General features: G+C 44.2%; 1 protein-coding gene across 1 annotated transcript in view; it reads right to left on the reverse strand.

Annotated features, from left to right (window-relative positions):
- Positions 1-20,481, reverse strand: part of PKP2 (plakophilin 2) — a 78,401-nt gene that overhangs the window by 7,515 nt on the left and 50,405 nt on the right. The window contains exons 7-12 of the mRNA XM_084809462.1: positions 10,835-10,952; positions 8,443-8,604; positions 7,101-7,274; positions 4,391-4,544; positions 2,448-2,637; positions 1,405-1,480 (exon numbers count right to left, since the gene is read on the reverse strand). Of these exons, the coding sequence (XP_084665588.1) occupies positions 1,405-1,480; positions 2,448-2,637; positions 4,391-4,544; positions 7,101-7,274; positions 8,443-8,604; positions 10,835-10,952 (874 nt within the window). The remainder of the gene's footprint in view (positions 1-1,404; positions 1,481-2,447; positions 2,638-4,390; positions 4,545-7,100; positions 7,275-8,442; positions 8,605-10,834; positions 10,953-20,481) is intronic.

Below are 20,481 nucleotides of genomic sequence, written 5' to 3' on the forward strand. Positions count from 1 at the left end.
GAATGGATCTGGGTTACACCTGATAGCAGTAATCTGAAATATTATGACTAAAGTGATAGAATTCCTGTAACCTAATTTGGAAAGGAATTTTTTCTTGCACATTTGTCAGCCTGGAAATTTCAGTAACTTGAAAGCAGGCTGTTTTGTATTAGTTGTATTTAACTTAGGGGAATTGGTCAGTTGTTTCAAAAAGAAAGAGGTGGAGAGAGCAATCCTATGGACACTAGACAATATCTAGGCAGCCATAGGATTTTTTGGTTTCTGGGAACCGAGGTTGGAGCCAGGGCTCTGAGCTTGGTTCCCAGAAACCACGCTCCCCACCCCTCCCCCACTGCCTTGTAGGCGGCATGGTTCTTCACCATCTACGAGCTCACAACTGCAATGAAGAGCTGGCAGAAAGGGGGTGCTCCCAGGGGTGGGGAGGGGAGGAGACCACGGGAGCATCATTATGACGCTTCCTATGCGCCGTCCAGTCTCCCTGCCCCCCGCGCTCTGAAGCCCTCAGCTAGACAGCCAAAATCAGCTGTCTAGCCACAAATGCAGAGTGGCTGGAGAGCAGAAGAGAAGATTCCCTCTGTGCTCTGCCTGCCCTGCATTGGTCACTTCTGAGTTCGGAGGCAGACGACTATCCCGATAGGATTGTGCCCTAAGGGACAAAAAAGGCATTACCAGCTGGTAAGTAACCTTTCCTCCATGCCATTTTCCTGGTCTAAATCATGATTTCTCATATACCTTTCACAATGGCACTTTTTGTAGACTCAGGTATAATACTATAGCAAATGCAGCAAAAATGTACATGCTAAATAAAGAAAAGCCATTGGTTGCATAGTATCAATGCAGACTCTCTCACTGGTGTAATTTGAGGTCCAATATTAAGCATTTCTAATTCCAAAAACCTTAGCAGAGTATCAGATGCAACAAAAGCCTGAAGAAAATTAAAATTAAAGCAAATCTGTACTGGCTGAGTCCTCAAACTGAAAAGTATCATCATCTGGTGAACTCGGGGTATGGATGGCTAAAAGAAATATGGAGCTTTACTGGGTGCTCATCCCCTACTGATGGTTATCTATGGGTTCTTTAGATGATGTTGTGAACCCCCAGTTTCACTTCTGTTTTTAAACAGCACTTTTGACAAGTTTTTTTTAGAGCAGGGAAAATGCGGTATTGTTTGTGAAAGTGAAAGAAAACGCCTTTCCCATTTGCATATTTGTGCTATTGCACTATACCACAGTGCCACCTAGAGATTATGTGGTGGAAAAGCAGTAAAGGAAATGCTATTCATGTAGTGCTTGGATTTCAGTTTTGTGATGAAACCGAAAGTAGATACAGTGGATTAAGACGCTCGTTCAGTAAAGCTCACGGAAAGATAACCCCAAATAGTTCCTAGCTATTCTGCTGGCTTACCTTTTTGTAGGCATTGTGGAGATCAGTGTGAGACCATAAAGAGTACATGAGGATCGAAGCAGCTCTACCGGCTTTGCTGAAGAGAGGAATAGCAAACAACCATTATAATATGCATGATTTATAAAGCTCCTCAAAAGGTTAGCTGCTGTACAATAATGCAGTTAAACAGAACTAACTGCCTACTGGCTTACAATGTAAGCCAATTGTAAAATTGTACATTTTACAATGTAAAAGTACAAGGCAGAGGAAGAAAACAAACATTTTCAATCCCTGTTTAAACCTTCTTTGACCAAGGTGGGACAAAATCCCACCCTAGATACACTTTTTATTGCAGAATTTATATGTAACTAGATGTAGAATATAGTTGTTCTAGGACATTGGCACCTGAACAGTAATAAACAATGTCCCCAATTTTCAGCAACTTATCATTTTCAGCAGAGTTGCGGATGCTGTCACAAAATGGCTGCCATGGGGCCAGCCCTTACCCATTCTCAGAATGGTTGCCATGATAGCCATGGGCTGTCACAAACACTCGTTTTCCAGAAGTTAAACTGCTGAGACTAAAAGAAAAGTAACTTGCCCCCAAACCCAAGTATAAGACAGAGGCGGGGTCTGAGTTCTGAAACACAAAACCACTTGTTTGGACCCAAATAAAGATGATACCGGAGGGCAGCACGTTGCTTTGCAACATGCCACCTTTCACGTTAACAACATTTTAAAAAAAAAATCTTCAGAAATAAAATAAAAATCAGGAGGGGCAGGGAGTCTGGCGGGTGTCTGTGGGCGCACTGGGGCCCGCTATCATCATGTCGGAGTCCCCAGTGATACGGAAAGAAAAACCAATGGAGGAAGTCTAATAAAGGGCAGAACAAGATACAGGGAAAACCCCAAATGGGCTTCAGAATTGCTCAGAATGCCAAGAAGCATCCTGAAACAAGATATTTCTCTAGTAGTGCCAGGATATTATACTGGGAGCCCTGGACTACAGGCCAGTGCTAGGACACCTGCTTAACTTGTGCCTCCTAGGCATGAAAATGGCCCACCTGTCGCTTGTGCTGATGCCCATAACCTTAGAGATGCCATCAGAGTTCAAGAGAAGCCGAGCATTCTGGGAGCTGCTCTGAGTCAGGTTGTATAAAGCATAGCAAGCAGATGCAGTAGTCTCATTGGCGACATCAGCTGTCGGGGCAGAATCCGGAAGTATGGAAACCAAATCAGGCAAGAGTTCTTTGACTGGAAGATGAATGTGACATATCTTTATTCTAGTTCTTAAGTGTAATCTCCCCTCTTGTCTATCTAACTATATCCACTGAATTATATCCAGCATTTATATAGCACTTTTAATTTGCAAAGTATTTTAGAGTGCAATCCTATTCATGTTTAGACAGAAAAAAGTCCTATAAGTTCCAGCATTCCCCAGCCAGCATGGCTGGCAGGGAAATGCTGGAACTTGTAGGACATTTTTCTGTCTAAACATGCATAGGATTGTGCCATTAATTTGTTTTGCAAGTTTACTCCATAAAACCGTTATGAGGTACATTACTATTTTCACTGGGATGGCTCCAAAGATTATCTTTCCCCGGTAGAAGGAGTCCTTTTGCTGGAGGAAAAGAATCCTTGGATCCAAACCAATGTTGTCAATTTGATTGATTAATTAGGCATTCCTACCCCACCATTCAGCTTAAACCTATTTGCACTTGATGACCATTTAAAAAATAACAAAATGCCCAAGGTCACACTCTCCAATGATAAAGAAGGAATCTCTGGGATTCAAGTTTAACTCTCCCACTGGATCAGATTCTTAGGGTGAGTTTACACAACTGTGTTTTTTACTCCATGGCTGTAAGCAAGTGATGATTTGTATCTGTAGCTTTATACTGATGTTCAAATCCTATGTATAAGGGAGGATCAGGATCATGCTGGAACATTATGCCCTCCACAGCTTACTTTGACATGCATGTTGGGTTTAATGTTTGCACAGAGGCACAGAGGCAGAAGTCAATGCACATAATCCTGATCTGTGCAATCAGTATATTGCAAAATCATGGTGTACAAATAAGCTTTTGCAAGTAATATAAATGTAGAGCCAAGTGATCCAATTTGCATGATCTGTATGCCTTGATTTTACAGATTCTGTGGATTGGGTCTATGCACAAAGGTTAAGGCCCTGTGCAAAGGTTAAATGCAGCGCATGAACACCAGGTGGGGTCAGGGCAGGCATGGAATAGGGTGAAAGTCTATACTGGGCCAGTGTGATTCTGATTCTGAGCAAACCCTACTGTGTGTAGGGTTTGAATGTCATCAGAGGGCTAGTGAAAACAGCCATCATGAATCAAACACCACAGGACAGGGTCCAGCCCCCCCCCCCAATGACCAACGGAGAGCGGCAGGTGATGGGGGCAGTGGCAAACAGGCCCAGAGTCAGCCCCCAGGCCTGCATGGGCACACTGAAAGTGGCTTCGCTTGCCGCAGTATCCTTTCTTATTTTAAAAGACATTTAACGTTAGAGGGCAGCCAGCCGGCTATGTATATGATTGCAGGTGCTCATTATTATTATTTTTACTTTACAAATTTGTTATCCCCTTATGCAACAAAATGTTTCTTATTCCTTATGAACATATTTAGCATCAGAGAGGCAGAAATGAATTCCATTTCATTCCTGTAGTCACAATGGCTTTATGTTTAAGCAAGTGTAAGGTGAGAAACTGCACACGCTCAGAATTTTTTTAAATAGGGATGCAAACAGCTTGTCCATTTGCTTGTTCTAACATACCAGAAGTTTCAAAGCAGTTGTAAAGCATGGAATGGCCAAGGTGGGGGGGAGGAGAGAAATGCTAATGTGAGCATTTATTGAGGTAAAACTTTATTATTACTATTACAGTTGATGGGCATTTATCTAACTCAACATTGTTAATATACTGCCATGCACTGAACATCCATCCATACAACACTGAAATAATTTTGGTCAGCTGTTGTGTATGTTTACCTATTTCATTCTGCAGGGAGGTGTTACGAGACAAGTTCCTGAGCAGGGAGACGGCTGTTTTTGTAACGCTTGAACTGCTCACATATAGCATGTTCCGGATGATTGGGAGGCCATTGGCCTTCTTGATAATGACTTGGGCTACCCCAAATGGCATCTGTCAAAAAACACATACAGCTTTCAGGCTTGGTGAAATCACCAGCATCTGCAATGCATTCTTTTCTATCAGACAGATGATGGTGATGATGATTAAAGCTCACTGATTGAAGACTTGTAAAAGCATGGATACACCATAGGCTTAAGCTGATTTAAAAGCCATCCCCTCTCCCCAGGATTACTGTGGGCACCTCTACACCAGCCTCAAATGCTGCATTTAAAATGGGGCTTTCTGCTTCCCTTTTAAATTCAGGATCACAACGACTCCCTTTTTCACCCGCTTCCTTTCCCCCCTCCCCTTTCCCCCTTCTTCTCCACCTATCTGAGTCTTCCACTGTCTTTCATTGATCTCGCTCCCCTTCTTGCCGCTTTCCCTTTTTTCATGGAGGGAACTCAATGGGGTAATTTGATAGCTCATTATCTGCGATCCATTTAAAAATGAAACAAAGGGCATTTAGTGCAGAAGACGACCTGGAGGGTCATGGGGTCATGTAAAGAGCCCACAAGCTTCTGTGAGGGAGCAATCTCAATCGAAGGATAAATGCTCCGTGTGAAGAAAGCCTGTAACAGGGAAAGGGATTCTCAGCACTCTATCAATCTAGAATTCCCAGGATCCTGGGGAGGGTGTGTGGAGCCATGCCAGTTACATTAGTCTAAACCCAATATAAATGTTGTTATTTGCCCCTGAGACTCTCACTCAGATCTGGAGCTGCATTAGAATTATAGGCAACTAGTAGGATTTGTGCACACCATCGAACAATACCCCAATTATATTTTTGCCATGGCAAGGTACTCCCACAAGCCCCTTTTTCAAAGATGATACTGTTGCATGCTGCCTGGATGTGAAAAGACAGGCAGGGAGATTAATCAAAAGTAATGCAACTGCTGTCCGGAGAAACTTCTTTGGTTGATGCAGCGGCTGCTGCTGAAACAACACAGAAGGCTACAGTCAAGTCGCAGAGGCGGAGCAAGAGAAAGGAAATGAACAAGGGAACGGCAACAAGTGTGATGTACCACAGCCTTCTGCAACATAACATTTGTGTTGGACTGCAACACAAAGAGAGTCCAGCACATCTGGAGGACATCAGGAAGGCTTGTGTAGTGGTTAGAGCACCGAACCAAGAGCAAGGAGACCCAGGTTCAACTCTCCACTCAGCCATGAAGCTCACTGGGTGACCTTAAGCCAGCCACTCAGCCTAACCTACCTCACAGGGTTGTGGCTGAGGATCAAAAAGAGTTGGGGGTGGAACCACCATGTCTATTGCCCTGAGCAGTTTAGAAGAAGAGCAGGAGAGAAATGCAATAAATAAATAAGTGCAGCCCAGTGCAGTGCAGTGGAGTACAGAACCAGACCTTATTTCCTAATCAGTTTGAAGAACATTCCTTCAGAACAGGAGCCTATACTCCTGTTCTGAAGGAAACTGTGACCTTGTTCGCATTCCACAGTGACAACTCAGGAATTGCAGGGATGAGCGGAGCAAACGAGCTGCATGCTCATCATTTCTGTTTTCACCCAGGAATGCCCTATTTTGCATGTTTCATGACATGCGAGTCTGGAAACTCTGGGTTGTTTAGAGGATAAACAATCCAGAATTAACCCAACAGAATGACATTTAATAGGGATAAATGTCAAGTTCTGCACCTAGGAAAAAGAAATCAAATGCACAGTTACAAGATGGGGGATATGTGGCTCAACAACACTACAAGCGAGAAGGATCTTGGAATTGTTGTCGATCACAAGCTGAATATGAGCCAACAATGTGATGTGGCTGCAAAAAAGGCCAATGCTCTTTTGGGCTGCATTCATAGAAGCATAGCTTCCAAATCCCGGGAAGTACTAGTTCCCCTCTACTCAGCACTGGTTAGGCCTCATCTGGAGTACTGTGTCCAGTTCTGGGCACCACACTTTAAGAAGGATGCAGACAAACTGGAGAGGGTTCAGAGGAGGGCAACAAAGGTGATCAGGGGACTGGAAACAAAGCCCTATGAAAAGAGACTGAAAGAACTGGGCATGTTTAGCCTTGAGAAGAGAAGAGGAGGGGAGATATGATAGCGCTCTTCAAGTACTTGAAAGGTTGTCACAGAGAGGAAGGCCAGGATCTCTTCTCGATCATCCCAGGGTGCAGGACACAGAATAATGGGCTCAAGTGACAGGAAGCCAGATTCCGGCTGAACATCAGGAAAAACTTCCTGACTGTTAGAGCAATACGACAATGGAACCAATTCCCTAGGGAGGTGGTGGGCTCTCCCACACTGGAGGCCTTCAAGACGAGGCTGGACAGCCATCTGTCAGGGATGCTCTGACTTGGATTCCTGCATTGAGCAGGGGCTTGGACTCGATGGCCTTGTAGGCCCCTTCCAACCCTACTATTCTATGAATTGCCCATGGTTGTTTTGTGATGTGCAAATCTGGAACTCTGGGTTGTTTATGATTTAAATAACCCAGAGTTAGCCTAACATTTGCCTTCTTGCTAGGATTTTTGATGTCATCATAAGTTACAGGGGAGGTTTGAATGAAAAGAAAAGTGGAAAGAGGACACTCCCCCTGCATACTTACTGGTCCACTGCCAGCTGTGAGGTTCTGTAGAGCTCCCAGGGATGCTTCCCGAGTGTAGTTCCTTGTGCTTTTTGCTATTAAGGACAGATATATCCTTATCAGTGTGGAATGCCAGAGTGTTTCCACACCTCTGGGGACGCTCTTTTCCTCAGGCAGCGGCAGGTCCTGTTGCCTCTAAACATGCAAACAGATTAAATGATCAGAAATGAAGCAGTTAAAAACCCCAAGACTCTCCTCTTTGGATCAGGCAAACCAACAGGGTCTAGCCTGAAACAATCCTGAATGAGCTGCTGTCACTGTCTGTAAATCCTTGTTGTGTGAAGCCCAGCAGGGCTGACCTCCCTGTAACCCCTGCTGTAGCAGCCATGTTAAGACCATCATCCCACTGAGGAGGACAAGAGAATATAGAGAATTACTGCACCTACTGACGAATTGTGATTTGGGACGGACTGGTTTTATTTCCCTTCACCCAGTGGTGTGGAACCTCTTTCAGCCTGAGGGCCTTGCTTATTCAACTTCGGAGAAACTTTCGGGGGCCACATTCCAGTGGTGGATGGGGCTAAAGATAAGGGGTGTGGCAAAAGGGGTGGGGGCCAAAAAATGACCAAAATGCCAGCACAGTTTAAGCTTAAAGCTCTTACTACAAACAACTAATCATTTCAGGAGTGAGAAGGAGTGACACACTTTTGGCTCTGGCCCCTGCCCACCCGACTCATGGCCTGCAACAAATTGCCAATGAGGGAATGCGGCTCTTGAAAGAAAAACGGTTGCCCACCCCTGCTGTGCATGTTGTGGATCCATCCATATAACATAAACTAGTTGTTGCCTGTACCAAGCTCTTTGAGTAGAGTGGGTTAGACATCAAAATAAACAAATGGAATGACAACTTGAAAGCGATTATTGTGCATGGACACGTTTTATGATAGGTTCTTTCTTTTGCATCATTTTCCCCCTCTCTTTTGTGGTTCCCCCTTTTTGTTTTGGATTTGTTATTATTGCGTTTGCTGATAAAAATAACAGTAATGGAGAAACAACTTTCAAAGCAATCCTGAGGGGTGGGGGAGGAGTGACGAGGCAGATTATCCAGTAGTTCAAACTCCCTGCTGAAGCACAGGACTGTCTACTCACTAGCACCCTTTTCTCCCTACAGTTCAAGCAATGGAACACAGGAGAAGACCTCAGTCTGGAGCAGATGCTTCCAAAGAGCACTGGTAGAGGTTCTCTAGGCATTCTGGTGGAAGTCTTCCCCACTCTTATTTGGAGATGTCGAGGATTGAATCTGGGAACTTCTGCATGCAAAGCATGTGCTCTACCACTGAGCCCTTCATCAACCCACCGTTACCTCTTTGGCTTTCCTGCTCCTTGTTCCAAAGCATCCGATGGTGTTGTCACTGGAAGGAACTTCTCTCCTTTGCATATAGATGTTCTGGGTATAACTACTAGGGAGTTCAGACTCTAATTGGTAGGAGAGATTATGAAGAATGCACACACAGTTCTCTGTGGCCTGAAAGAATGAACAAATGCTGGGTAAATAACTGGAAGAGACAACCAAAGACCTGTAATACACTTTAGTTTCAGGCACTTAGAGGTCTGGCCTTAGTTTTAGGGCCCTTGGTAGATCATTGAACTATTGTCTTGATTTTCTGCAATGCCAGTTGGGGTGAAAGGTGCCTTCAAACATTCAAGTCAGCTCTGGATTCCTGACCAAGTCAGCGGTACTGCATTTTTTAAAATAAAGATTCACTCCCAGCAATCAATGAAAATGATGAGCTTTTTAAATCCATTTCAAACCTGTCAAATCCACCATATTTGCCATTTAGGATTTCTTGAATTGAAAGTACGAATCTTTTGGAAGTTCACAAAATGGACAATTCCATCCTAGCATTTCATTTTTAAAATACTTTTTGTATTATGTTGGTTTGCTCTATGTTAACAATTTGTCATGTGTGGGTGACTTATTTTTAAGGCTATAGGTTCATTAACTGATCAAAGGGAGGTTTATCAAATGAAGTTAGAGAAATTATTTTGGAATACAGAAATGCACAAATAATGAACTGATGAAGGATCCTAAGAGAATAAATCGCAAACATTCTAAAAAAAGTGTGCAAAGCCATAGTATGCTGCTTGTTTCCTTGAAACAATATAAATATTTGATTAAGGAATTTGAAGAGGCCAATTTGTTTTTGTGATAATGAAAATAAAAGCGAATGCAATGAGTGTTGGGGAGTGGGTGGGTTATGTGGCAAGTTTTTCCTACCAGAAAGCACTTGTGCAAAAGAAACAACAGGGAAATACCATCCAACCTGCTGTTTCTCAAAACCTGTGGACAATTAGCATATAGCACAAGATAATCCTATTGAAGGAAACAGAAACTTTGGTGTACATCAGACATGTGCTTTGGGACCTTTTTAGACCTTGGCTAGAGCAGATGTGTTTGGATGCCACGCTAAATTGTAGTTCAGTGAGATGTGAATGAGCCTAGTCTCTTTGTAGGCTCAGATGCTCCCCAGGACTGCTCTCCTCCTGCTGCATGGCTGGGAGGTGGAGTTTGGAAGCATTTGCTTCTGCTTTTAGTCAATCATGGTTTGTTGTTTCATCTGGCCCAATAAACTGTGGTTAACATTAACTATGGTTATTTTCAAACATGCCAACTTGAAACCACTGTTTTGAAAGCTGGCTTGTTTAAACTAATTATTAGAGATTAGCCACAATTCCAGAAAAGTACTGGGTCTGGATGACATGGGAAGCTGTGGTTAAACTAAAGTGGAAGTGAAAGCTTCTGAACCACTCCTTCTGGCTGTGTGGAAGGGAGGGGAGAGGTGGAGTGTGCAGGCCCAGGAGGAGGCTAGGCTAATTCATGTTTTGCTAAACCCTAGTTTAGTGTTTGAGGCTAGTTGTAGGAGACCCAAATTGCTGATCAGGTATGAACCTCTTGGGTGGCCTTTGGCAAGTCACTATCAGCTAAATATATGAACACAGGAAGCTGCTTTATATCAACCCAGACTTTTTGTCCATCTAAGGGTGCAATCCTATGGAGACAGGCATCAGCCTCCGAACTCGGAGGCTGATGCCTATCCAATGGAGGGCGGCTGGAGCATAGAGGTAATCCTTGCCTCTGTGCTCTGGCCATCCTGCATTTTTGGCTAGACGCGTGATTTCATGTGTGTAGCTGGGGACTTTGGAGTGGGGGGCGGGAGCCTACAGGGTGCATAGGAAGCCTCGTAAAGCGGCTTCTGTGGTCTCCTCCCCTCCCCTGGGACCACACCCCTTTTGCCCTCTGTTTCCAAGCACGGAGAAGAAACTGGTGCAGAAAGAACCATGCCAGCTACGAGGGGGTGGGGAGCACAGTTTCTGGAACTGCATTCAGAGCCCTGGCTCCGACCTGGGTTCGCAGAAATCGAAAAATCCTATGGCTCTCTAGATAGTGTCTAGTGGCCATAGGATTGCTCCCTAGCTTAGTATTATATAGTTTGCCTGGTGGTTGCTCTTCAGGATCTCAGGTGAAGAAGCCTTTCCTAACCCTTCTACCAGAGAACATTTTAGCTAGAGATGCCATGCAGCCTTATGCATGCACCAAGTCTGTGCTCCTTTATGAGCTATGACAAACTCACGGGGTATGACATGGATAATGAGATAGGAAGGATATTAACCCACCTTAGGGATAGTGCCAGGAAGACATTTCAGTCCTGTTCCCTATCCTAGACCCAGAAAACCCATTCATTTGGAAGAGTTACCTTATCATCTGGTTGGTGATCTGCAGTGGTTCCTTGGATATAGTACACTAGTGATTCAATCAACCCATTACATTCTCTCATCTTTTTCCTCCCCTCAGGGCCAGCAGAGCTCATGTTTCTGTTAAAAAGGAATTAAAATGGGTTACAAGAATATTATACATCAGATAGAATTTTGTGATGGGCTTTTGCTTCTGTAGCAGAGAATGTTTTAAAGATAGGAGGGAGCACACGCTGAGCAGTTAGCCCTGTGTCTGAAAATGCATAAAAACGTAATGCCATAGGGCAGAGTCAGGGAACCTCTGGTCCATGGGCCAAATGCAGGCATCCGGGCCTCCCAATCTGGACCTCCAGACTCTCCCCGGCCTCACCCCTCTCCAGCCCCACTCTGGGTTCTTTGAGATTGTTTGCTCCTTCCCCCACCTACAAAGCAGATGGAGGTCGGCACCATCCAAGAAGAGGCATTGCTCTTCTGTCACACAAAATGGAATGCCTCTTCCCTACCCCTTCCTTTCCACAGCAGGCTTTCTAGCTCCCTGAAAAAGTTACACAGAAAGTCAGGAGAGGCTGCTGAACGGGGCGAGTTGTGTGGGGGGATTGCCCCAAATTGGGTGGAGGGCCTGCTTTGCTTGCACTGATGGCACAATCTACATGGGTGACAGATGTGTGTGCCCAGTGGGCTCCTATGAAGAATTAAGTATACTGAAGTTCACTGAAATCAATGGGCTCAGACACACCCTGCCTAGGATTGAGCTGTTAACTATACAGTAATATGGAACAGGCTGCAATTCAAGCAAATGCTGTTATGTCCTGTGTGGAGTGTGTGCTTATCCTGAGCCAAGCCCCTTTATATAATTCACATAGTTCTGTTGTCCAACAGAGGGCAATGACCGGAGGACTGCTGCTACCATCGAGCACCAGCTGCCTCAGGCAGATGCCTCACTCTGCCTAATGGCAGGGCCAGCCCTGCTATGAGAAATTGTGCTCATCGTGGTTCACAACTGAACAACAAAAACAAGAAAACTGCAAATAAAATAAAGAGCAACTTATGTAAATAGCAGCAGTTTAAAACATTGTCAAAGAGGCAGTATAGAACTCAACAGCCCTCTGGAATGAAATGGACTTCTCTGCCGGTTGAAAGGTGGGCAGTGATGGGGATAGTTGTTCCTCCCTGGGGCAGCTATTTTACAATCTGGGCACTGCAACTAATAAGGCTCTCTCTCTTATGTCCTCTCAGACAACAAGAGGATACCCAGGAAAGCCCCTGAAGTGGAACGTAGTTCTCGGGAAGGTTTGTATGGGAAAAGATGATTCCAGAGGAAGTGGTTCCAGGCTGGCTTTAGGGTCACCTGGAACTGACCCAGGAAACAAAGTGAAAATGGGAAAGGATCTCCTGGCCATAGCTAAAACCCTGGTGACTATATTTATTTATTTGTTTGTTTGTTTATTACATTTATATCCCACCTTTTTTTCTTCTTAAGGAACCCAAGGCAGCATGCATAAACCTCCTTCTCCATTTTATCCTCACAACAACCCTGTGAGGTATGTGGGCTGAGAGTCTGTGACTGGCCCAAAGTCACCCAGTGAGCTTCCATGGCTGAGTGGGGACTAGAACCCGGATCTCCCGCCTCCCAGTCCAACACTCTAGCCATTACACCACACTGTCTTTCTGGATGAATTCCGGGCCTAGCTGTACGTTATGTTAAATGGGTCACTTACAGCAACGTGAGAGTTATTGTTTTAGTGAATGCTAAGCCCACCACATTTTAACTGGGTCTGGAGCACACAGGGAGGGGAGGTTTAAGCCTTCCCTATCCCACCATGATCCCATTTATAGGGTGGCCATATACTTTTACACTTGAAGGACTGCCAGAAGACTGATCTCTGTTTGAAGGGCTGTCCGGTCCATGTTCGGTATAAAGATAAAGAACCATCAGAAGGAAGAACTGAGCCTTGAAGTTGCACCTAGACTGCAGACTGAGCAAGGCACACAGGTCACCTGGCTGCAGTCTTCCACACTACGATAAGATGCATTGTATTTCTATTTAAATTATAATTATTTCTAAATTTGCATCTAATTTGCATACACATACATTAGCATATGTAAATGTTACATAAATAGGTATCCTCTTTAGTCCTCTTTTTTGGTGATTCACCAGTGGCCACCCTAGATCCCACCAAAAAATACTCTCTGTGCTGAAAACAGTGATAGGGAAAAAAGGGCTTCCAATAGGAGCTCTTTTCTATCACTATTAGAACAGCAGGGGGTGTTTTTTGTCGGGATTATGGTGGGAGGGAAGGCATAAAACCTTCCCTCCCTGCGTGCTGCAGCCCCAATAAAAACTGCCCCCCCCATGCTGAGTATTAATTTTCTTTTAAAATCCTGCAATTGCTGCAAGCCACCTATTTAACATAATGTGTAGTTAAGCTCTTACATTTCTGAACTGTCTTCATGGGCAGTCCGTCTAGTTCATCCCTAGAACAGCATGAGACTTTTTGCCCTCTTGCCCCTATAAGCTCCCAGATCATTACTGACATTAAAAAAATGACTGTGCTCTGTTTTACTGAGATATGACTACACTTGAAAGAACATGTTCCCCCTTTTGTCAGTTTGCAAGCTCTGTTGACAGTAGCATGTTAGCCACAGCCTTTCTTGTCCATATAGAAATAGTTTCATGGATATGTGAGAGCTAAATAAAACAAAAGTGATAAGAATGGAATTTTCAATACCACTGCTTGAACTGGGCGGATTTCAAAACTGAGTTCATAGCTACAGTTATGTCAAACAGACGTTGTTAGAACAATGCTGGATTGTTACTTGGCCATCACACGTATGTCTTCTCCACCCAGGAACAATCAAAGAAACATATTTTGTGTCTCAAAGGCAATTCTGCTTTCATGGCTTTCAGGAGAAAATAAATCTAGCCACTTCTTTTTGGAAATACAAATTAAATGCATGTGCCTGCATGAGTGTGCTGGCTATACATACATATGCTTTCCTTGTATCCATTGCAATAGATTCCTCTTTTATTTTACATCCAGTACAAGCGGCTTCTTAAGAGTAGAACAACACGTTACCCTGGCAAACACATGTTCTCAAATCCAAGTTTGCCAACATCAAAGGCAGTTATACTGGGGGGAGTGGGGAGTGTGACACTTGCAGGAAAGGGGTCAGCATGCAGGAGATAGTGTTGGAAGGATGGAGAGAGCAAAAGGAAGATGAAGAAAAAGAATTTAGATAAGGAGGAGCAAGACATGGGGTGTGTGGCAGGGGTGCTTAGCGCCTCGCACCACGTGTAGATGCCCTGAGGCTGTTTCTCCCCATAGTGTGTGTGTGTGTGTGTGTGTGTGTGTGTAATTTGCAAGGGAAAATGGAAGACAGGGGAAAGGTTAAAAACTCCCTCCCAACCTGCAAGTGTTATTTCCTACACCAAATATTAGCATCACAATCAAGGCACAAGGTTGGGAATGCCAGGTTTTCCTCAAAGAATATAGTTAAGAACAACAAAAACTACCCAGGGAGGTGGTGGGCTCTCAGTCGCTGGAGGTATCCAAGCAAAGACTGGACAGCCATGTGTCAGGGATGCTTTAAAGTTTAAATTGGATTCCTGCACTGAGCAGAGGGTTGGACTTGATGTCCTAAATGGCCCCTTCCAACTCTATGATTCTATGAACATACGAAGAGCCATCTTAGATCAGGCCAAAGGGCCTATGCAGTCCAGCATTCTGTTTGCACAGTGGTCAACCAGATGCCTATGGGAAATCCACAGACAGGACTTGAGTGCAACAGCACTCTACCATTTGTATTCTCCAGGAACTGGTATTGAAAGGCATACTGTCTCTGACACTGGAGGTAATAGGACCATCATAACTAGCAGCCACTGATCGCCTTATCCTTTTTGCTCTCTCATTTCCTCTAAAAACCAATCTTCTCTTTAAACCTGGAATTTCCAGTTCTATTGCTTAGAATGGAATCCTTCCTGACATCTATCTTCTTCCATCTGTTCATTGAAGAAGTTACTGAAAAACTGTATTTTCCCTTGAGCTTCCTTGGGTATGCCCTCTTCCATTACCTCCCCCCACTCCCACATCAGGGGTGGGGAATTTGTAGTCCCAACATCTGGATGGCCACAATTCCCATGATTCCTGACCACTGGCCATGCTGGCTGGGGCAGATGGGAACTGAAGTGCAACAACTGCCCAGAGAGCTTTGGCTATGAGACGGTATAGAAATGCAATAAAATAAATACATAAAAAACACCTGGAAGGCCACAGGGTCCCCCTCCCTGCCCTAGATAAAATGAGAGGCTTTGCCCCCCCCCCCCCGGTTTACAATCTAATAGCTACAGGTTGCTTGATAAATAAATATTCACCACAACCATGAACTACCACAAGGGCAAGCTGCCTGTGCAAAAGGTTACACTGACTTCTTTGACTGTGTCATCCCAGAATCAAAAATAATACTTTGCATCTGTACTGTGCAGTTCACATAGTATGGCAATGTTTCTATTTTGCAGATTTATAATTTGCCATTGTTCAATAACACCACCACATCTTATAGCAAAGGGCTCCTACATGAGCCTGTGACTGGGAAGTGGAATCCTTTCAGGCAAAAAGTGGGGTGTAAATTTCATAGCAAGTGTAACGACCGATGGAAAGAAATGGAATCTCCTTCATTACCACTGGAACACTTTCTTAATTTGTTCTGGTTTATCATGGTTCAGCAGCCCACAGTCTTGTCTCTTGTGTCACAACTGCTAGAAACTTGCATTTTTTTGGTACCAGAAATCTAAACATATGCTGTGTGTAACATTCACAAAGCAAAGAGGGGTGGGGTGTTTTTTTTTGCTCTATCACTGCATCTGCTCCCTTCTCCTCTGACTTCAAATCCTATACTAGATTTGATCTGTCTGAGCCAGAGTTGCTGCTATCGCATACGAAGCCTTAGTTTTGTTTCTTTTGCACACTGTAACGGTGATAAGAGACAGTTATTTTAATGAGGTGGAAGTGTCTATGTATGAAGACAGATGCAACATACTAGGAATAGTGGTGGCAGTCCCCACTGCTCTAAAAAATGTACATTTCTGTCTCTGGGGCAAGCTCTGAAAAAAAAAACCTTGAATGGGAAAAGCCAAGCTATGAATAGCAGCTGTTGGCTAACATCTATGAAGTCACTAACCTGTCACCTTCTCATGATTCCCAGAACAAGGTGAAGGATAAATGTTTAAATGAATACACACTCACACATTTTAAAGGCAGACAGGCCACCTCATGATGCAGGGATGAGCAAGACTGACAGCTGCAATGGGGGGTTCAATTTACTAGTATGCAAGTAAGTCGTGCAAGCTGCAAAACTGAACTCGTGTTTTGGTGAAGAACCTGCTATGAGTGCTCATAAAAGCTTACATCTTTTATTCAGTTCAGCAGCTGGAAGATGGCATGTAACTCCCAGCCTTTCCTGGTACTGAGGCTATTCTCTGGCAACAGAACAGAGACACTGGGATCTGACATCTGCGCATGAGAGAGTGAGCAGGACATGCTTTGTGTAAATCTGCTTGTTTGACAGCTGTGGCAAGAATATTTCCAGGAGGAAAGCACTGACAACCGCCCCCCACCTCCCCCATGCTTGTGAATGGATATTTCATGCTAAAGGAAATATCAGATTCTTTAGTGTTCATAGTGGAACAGAGAATCTTGTGTTGGAAAACCAGGTCAGCTATGCTGTAATAGACACAAATCATACAAAAGCCAAGTGTCAACCAAGTACTTGGTAATAGAATGTCTCGGGGAGTGAGATGTCTTTGCTTATGAAATTACTCTCAGGTAGTGAAGCAACCGTAAGAGCAAGAGACTGCACTTTCATAGGGCTTACATTAGCAGTCTAGTACTGGTTTACTATTGGTACTATTGCATGAAGAAACCCTATGGAGAGCCAGTGAAGCGGTTAATGTGCTGGATTAGGACTAAAGAGACTCAGGCTCAAATCCTCACTCTTGGGCTGGTTATTATTTATCTCTCAGCCTAATCTATGATAGAGAAAGGAAAGTAGCTCAGAGGTAGAGCACATGCCTTACATGGAAACATAGGAAAGTACCTCATGCTGAGTCAGATCATTGGTCCATCTCGCCCAGTATTGTTGTCACGGACTGAATTTTTCCAGCCCTACTTGGAGATGACAGCAATTCAACCTAGGACCTCTGCATGCAGGGCAAGCCCTACCATTAGGCAGGGTGAAGCACTTGCCTCAGGCAGTAGATGCTGAGGGGTGGAGAATGGCGGTGAGGTGTTGAGGACAGATGTGTGTATCCTACTCAGTGTGCCCTGTGCCCCCTAAGTTAGCTTGCTGCTCACAGGTGTGTTGAAGGATGGTATTGATTGCTAGGGCTGAAGTAAGATTCATCTGCGAGTCCAGTCCAGTTGGCTTCTGTACATGGAATGGGGAGCACCATCTTGTCCTTCGCTTCAGGCAGCAACATATCTTGGGCCGCCCTTGTCTGCATGCAAAACATCTGCTCTACTTCGAGACACAGGCCTTACACATAGAAGATCCCAGGTTCAATCTCTGGTATTTCTGCTGAAAAGAATCAGGTAGCTGGTAATGTGAAAAAACTCTGCTGGATACTTGATGCCAACGTACACAATATTGGGCTAGATGGACCAATGTTAGGTAGCATCCTATATTTTACTGCTGAAGGGCTCACACAAAATTGGCAGTAGGTTGTTAAATTATCACTGAAGAGCCAACATCCTGGGGCAGAGTCTCTAACAGTGCAATCTTATGCATGTTTAGACAGAAAAATGTCCTACAACTCCCTGTGTTCCCCAGCCAGCCACATGTTGTAGGATTGTTTTGGGTCTAAACTTGAATAGGATTGTGTCCTAAATCTGCTTTCCCCAAGCTAGTGTGCTCCAGATGTTTTGGACTACAAATCCCAACATTCCTGCCCACTGGCCATGCTGGCTGGGGCTGATGAGGGTTGAGATCCATAACATTTGGAGGACACCAGGTTGGGGAATACTGCTCTACATCATTTTCTCCTGGCCAAAAATGGTTGGGTATGATGTCCTTTGAAAAAGCAGCAGCTGCTATCCTGCCTTGTGCAATGTAGGGGATTTTGAAATACAGTCTTCATGGTCAAAAGGCCTAAAGTAAAGAGCCTAAAGGGATAATATGGTCCATGGACAGTTAAAATATGAATCAGTTTACTTTTTTTTACTTGGAAGGAGTGATCACAGAATTAATCATCACCTCTATACTGATAGTCATTAAGAGTAAATCAGAATCCTCTCTCATTTGTTCAGTTTTTCATCTGTTTTTAAATTTTCTAATTTACCTTTTGCCCAAGGCCGTTTACAAAAATCTATACAATACAATTACAACATAATAATATCTGTAAATGAATAGTGTCGGTTTTTATATAGGCTGTCTATCAGTTACCAAGCCACGTACAAGGTTATGTTATTGTCATACAAAGCCCTAAACAACTTGGGACCAGGATACCTAGCAGACCGCCTTCCCTTACACATACCAAGGCGACCTTGAAGATTGTCAGAGAAGGCCTTGCTGGTCATTCCAAAACGAATGGAATGTCGCCATGAAATACCCAGGAAGCAGGCCTTCTCTGTGGTGGCACTCACCATCTGGAAAACCCTACCTTGTGTAGTTCGGGAGGCAGAAAACGTGACATCTTTCAAACACCTCCTGAAAACACACTTGTTCACCCAAGCTTTTCCTGGGCTGTAAGTAAATTAATTATGCTGCTCCATTTCACTGCTCCTTGGTTTTTACTGTAGTTGGAAGTGTTTTAATGCTGTGTTTTAACGTTGTGTTTTTAATATTGTATTTTAATATTGTGTGTATATAAATGCCACAAAATAAATAAATAAATAAATAAATATTTCTCACTGCGAGTGGGGAACTCAAAAGTATATTCCAAAATGGTTAATCCAATACTTACAAGAAAGCCGAGATTTAGTACTGAAAAAAGTCCAAGTTAACTTTTTCCTATAATGCCTCTGGGAACGACGCAATGGCATGACATAAGTGTTGTTCCCATTGGGGCATTGCACATGACTGAGGAATGCCAATGGGTCGCTCATTGCAGCTCTGCTGCCGAGGGAAGCCGTAGCAAAGCTTTGTAAAAAAAGAAGAAAAAAACCTATAAAATACTCTGCCACTTTTTCTTAATGGCAATTGCCCCTCCTGCACTGAAAATTTCTAGGATTTGGCACCCTCCCACCTGGAAGTCTCTGAAAATTTCCCCTACAATAAATTACACCCAGTACTGATGGGAAACAAATCCTTAAAACACAATCAAAACAAAAGAGAGTTTGGAAGGGAAATTCGTGCTGACTCAGTTTAAACAGGGCTACATGTACTCTGTACATGGTACAGAGTCAAAGAGTACCAGGGTGGCCCTATCATTAGGCAAAGTGAGGCAGCCACCTCAGGCAGCAGATGCTGTGGAGGCAGCAGTAGTGGTCAGTAGCCATTCTTGCTGAGTCCCCCAGCCATTCCACTCTCTTGGAGGACAACCTGAACTACACCCCCTAAGCTCGTTTGCTGCCCTCAGGTGTGTTAAGAGGGCCCTGTCCTGTTGCCAGCGTTGAAGTAAAGTTCAACTTCCTGTCCAGCTGGCTTCTGTATGTGACACAGAATGGAGACCCATCTTGTCCTTTGCCTCAGGCAGCAAAACATTTAGGGTCAGCCCGGAAGAGTACATACTTATTTATGTATCATGAGAAGCGGAGATGTATATAATGATGAAACTAGCTTTCTTTTTGCCACGGACAACATTAATCCCACTGTCAGTGTTAGGAAATGATAATTGTATACACAGTTGTTCCAGCCTGTTCCAGCAACTGTCAGGTATTGGGCCGCCGAAACAAAAAACTTTGTTTATAGCTGAGGGTTAAGAAAACCTGGCAATGTGCCTTGAGCAGGCATGGTGAGGTAAATCACGAGGGACATGCTGTTGCCTAACAACCTGATGAAATTGGTATTACTATTTCATGAGCTCTTCTAAAGCGTTATGTAAAATCTGCCTACAATAAACAGTGTGCATTTACATCTATATCATATGAAGCTGCCTTACTCCAAATCAGAGTGCTCCATATAGCACAATGCACTCTCCTTTGACTAGCAATCTCTCTCAAAACCTCAAAGATGACAAAGTCTCAAACAAGGGCCTTTCCCAGCCCAGAGAATCTTTTAACTGGAGGTACTAGAGCTTGAATCTAGGACCTTCTCTATGCAAAGCATGCACTTCACCATTGAACTATGCCTCTGTAAACATACGCTGCAAACAGGCCCACTTTACCATGAAGCAGCACGAAGCAGCCCCTTCAGCCAGGAAATTCCAGAGAAAGCACCATTTTTCCTGCCTTCAACCTCTGTCCCCCTCGTCCTCATTTTTGCCAACAAAGAGGGGCAATGCAGGAGTGCCAGGGCTGGCGTCAAGAGTAGGCATGGTTGGGCACCTACCGAGGGCCCACACTCCAGCAGGGGCCCACTGACAAGAGCCACCTGGAGTTGCTCCTCCTCCTCACCACGGCAACCTGTTTGTTCATCTTACTCGCACTGGCCCAAACAGGGGTGGTGAGAAGGAGGAGTTGTGGGTGTCACTGCTGACTTGCTCACTGGCCCTCTG

The sequence above is a fragment of the Heloderma suspectum genome, chromosome 7 (genome assembly GCF_057233095.1).
Source record: "Heloderma suspectum isolate Gila_16-S chromosome 7, 16-S_ref, whole genome shotgun sequence".
Classification (NCBI taxonomy): domain Eukaryota; kingdom Metazoa; phylum Chordata; class Lepidosauria; order Squamata; family Helodermatidae; genus Heloderma; species Heloderma suspectum.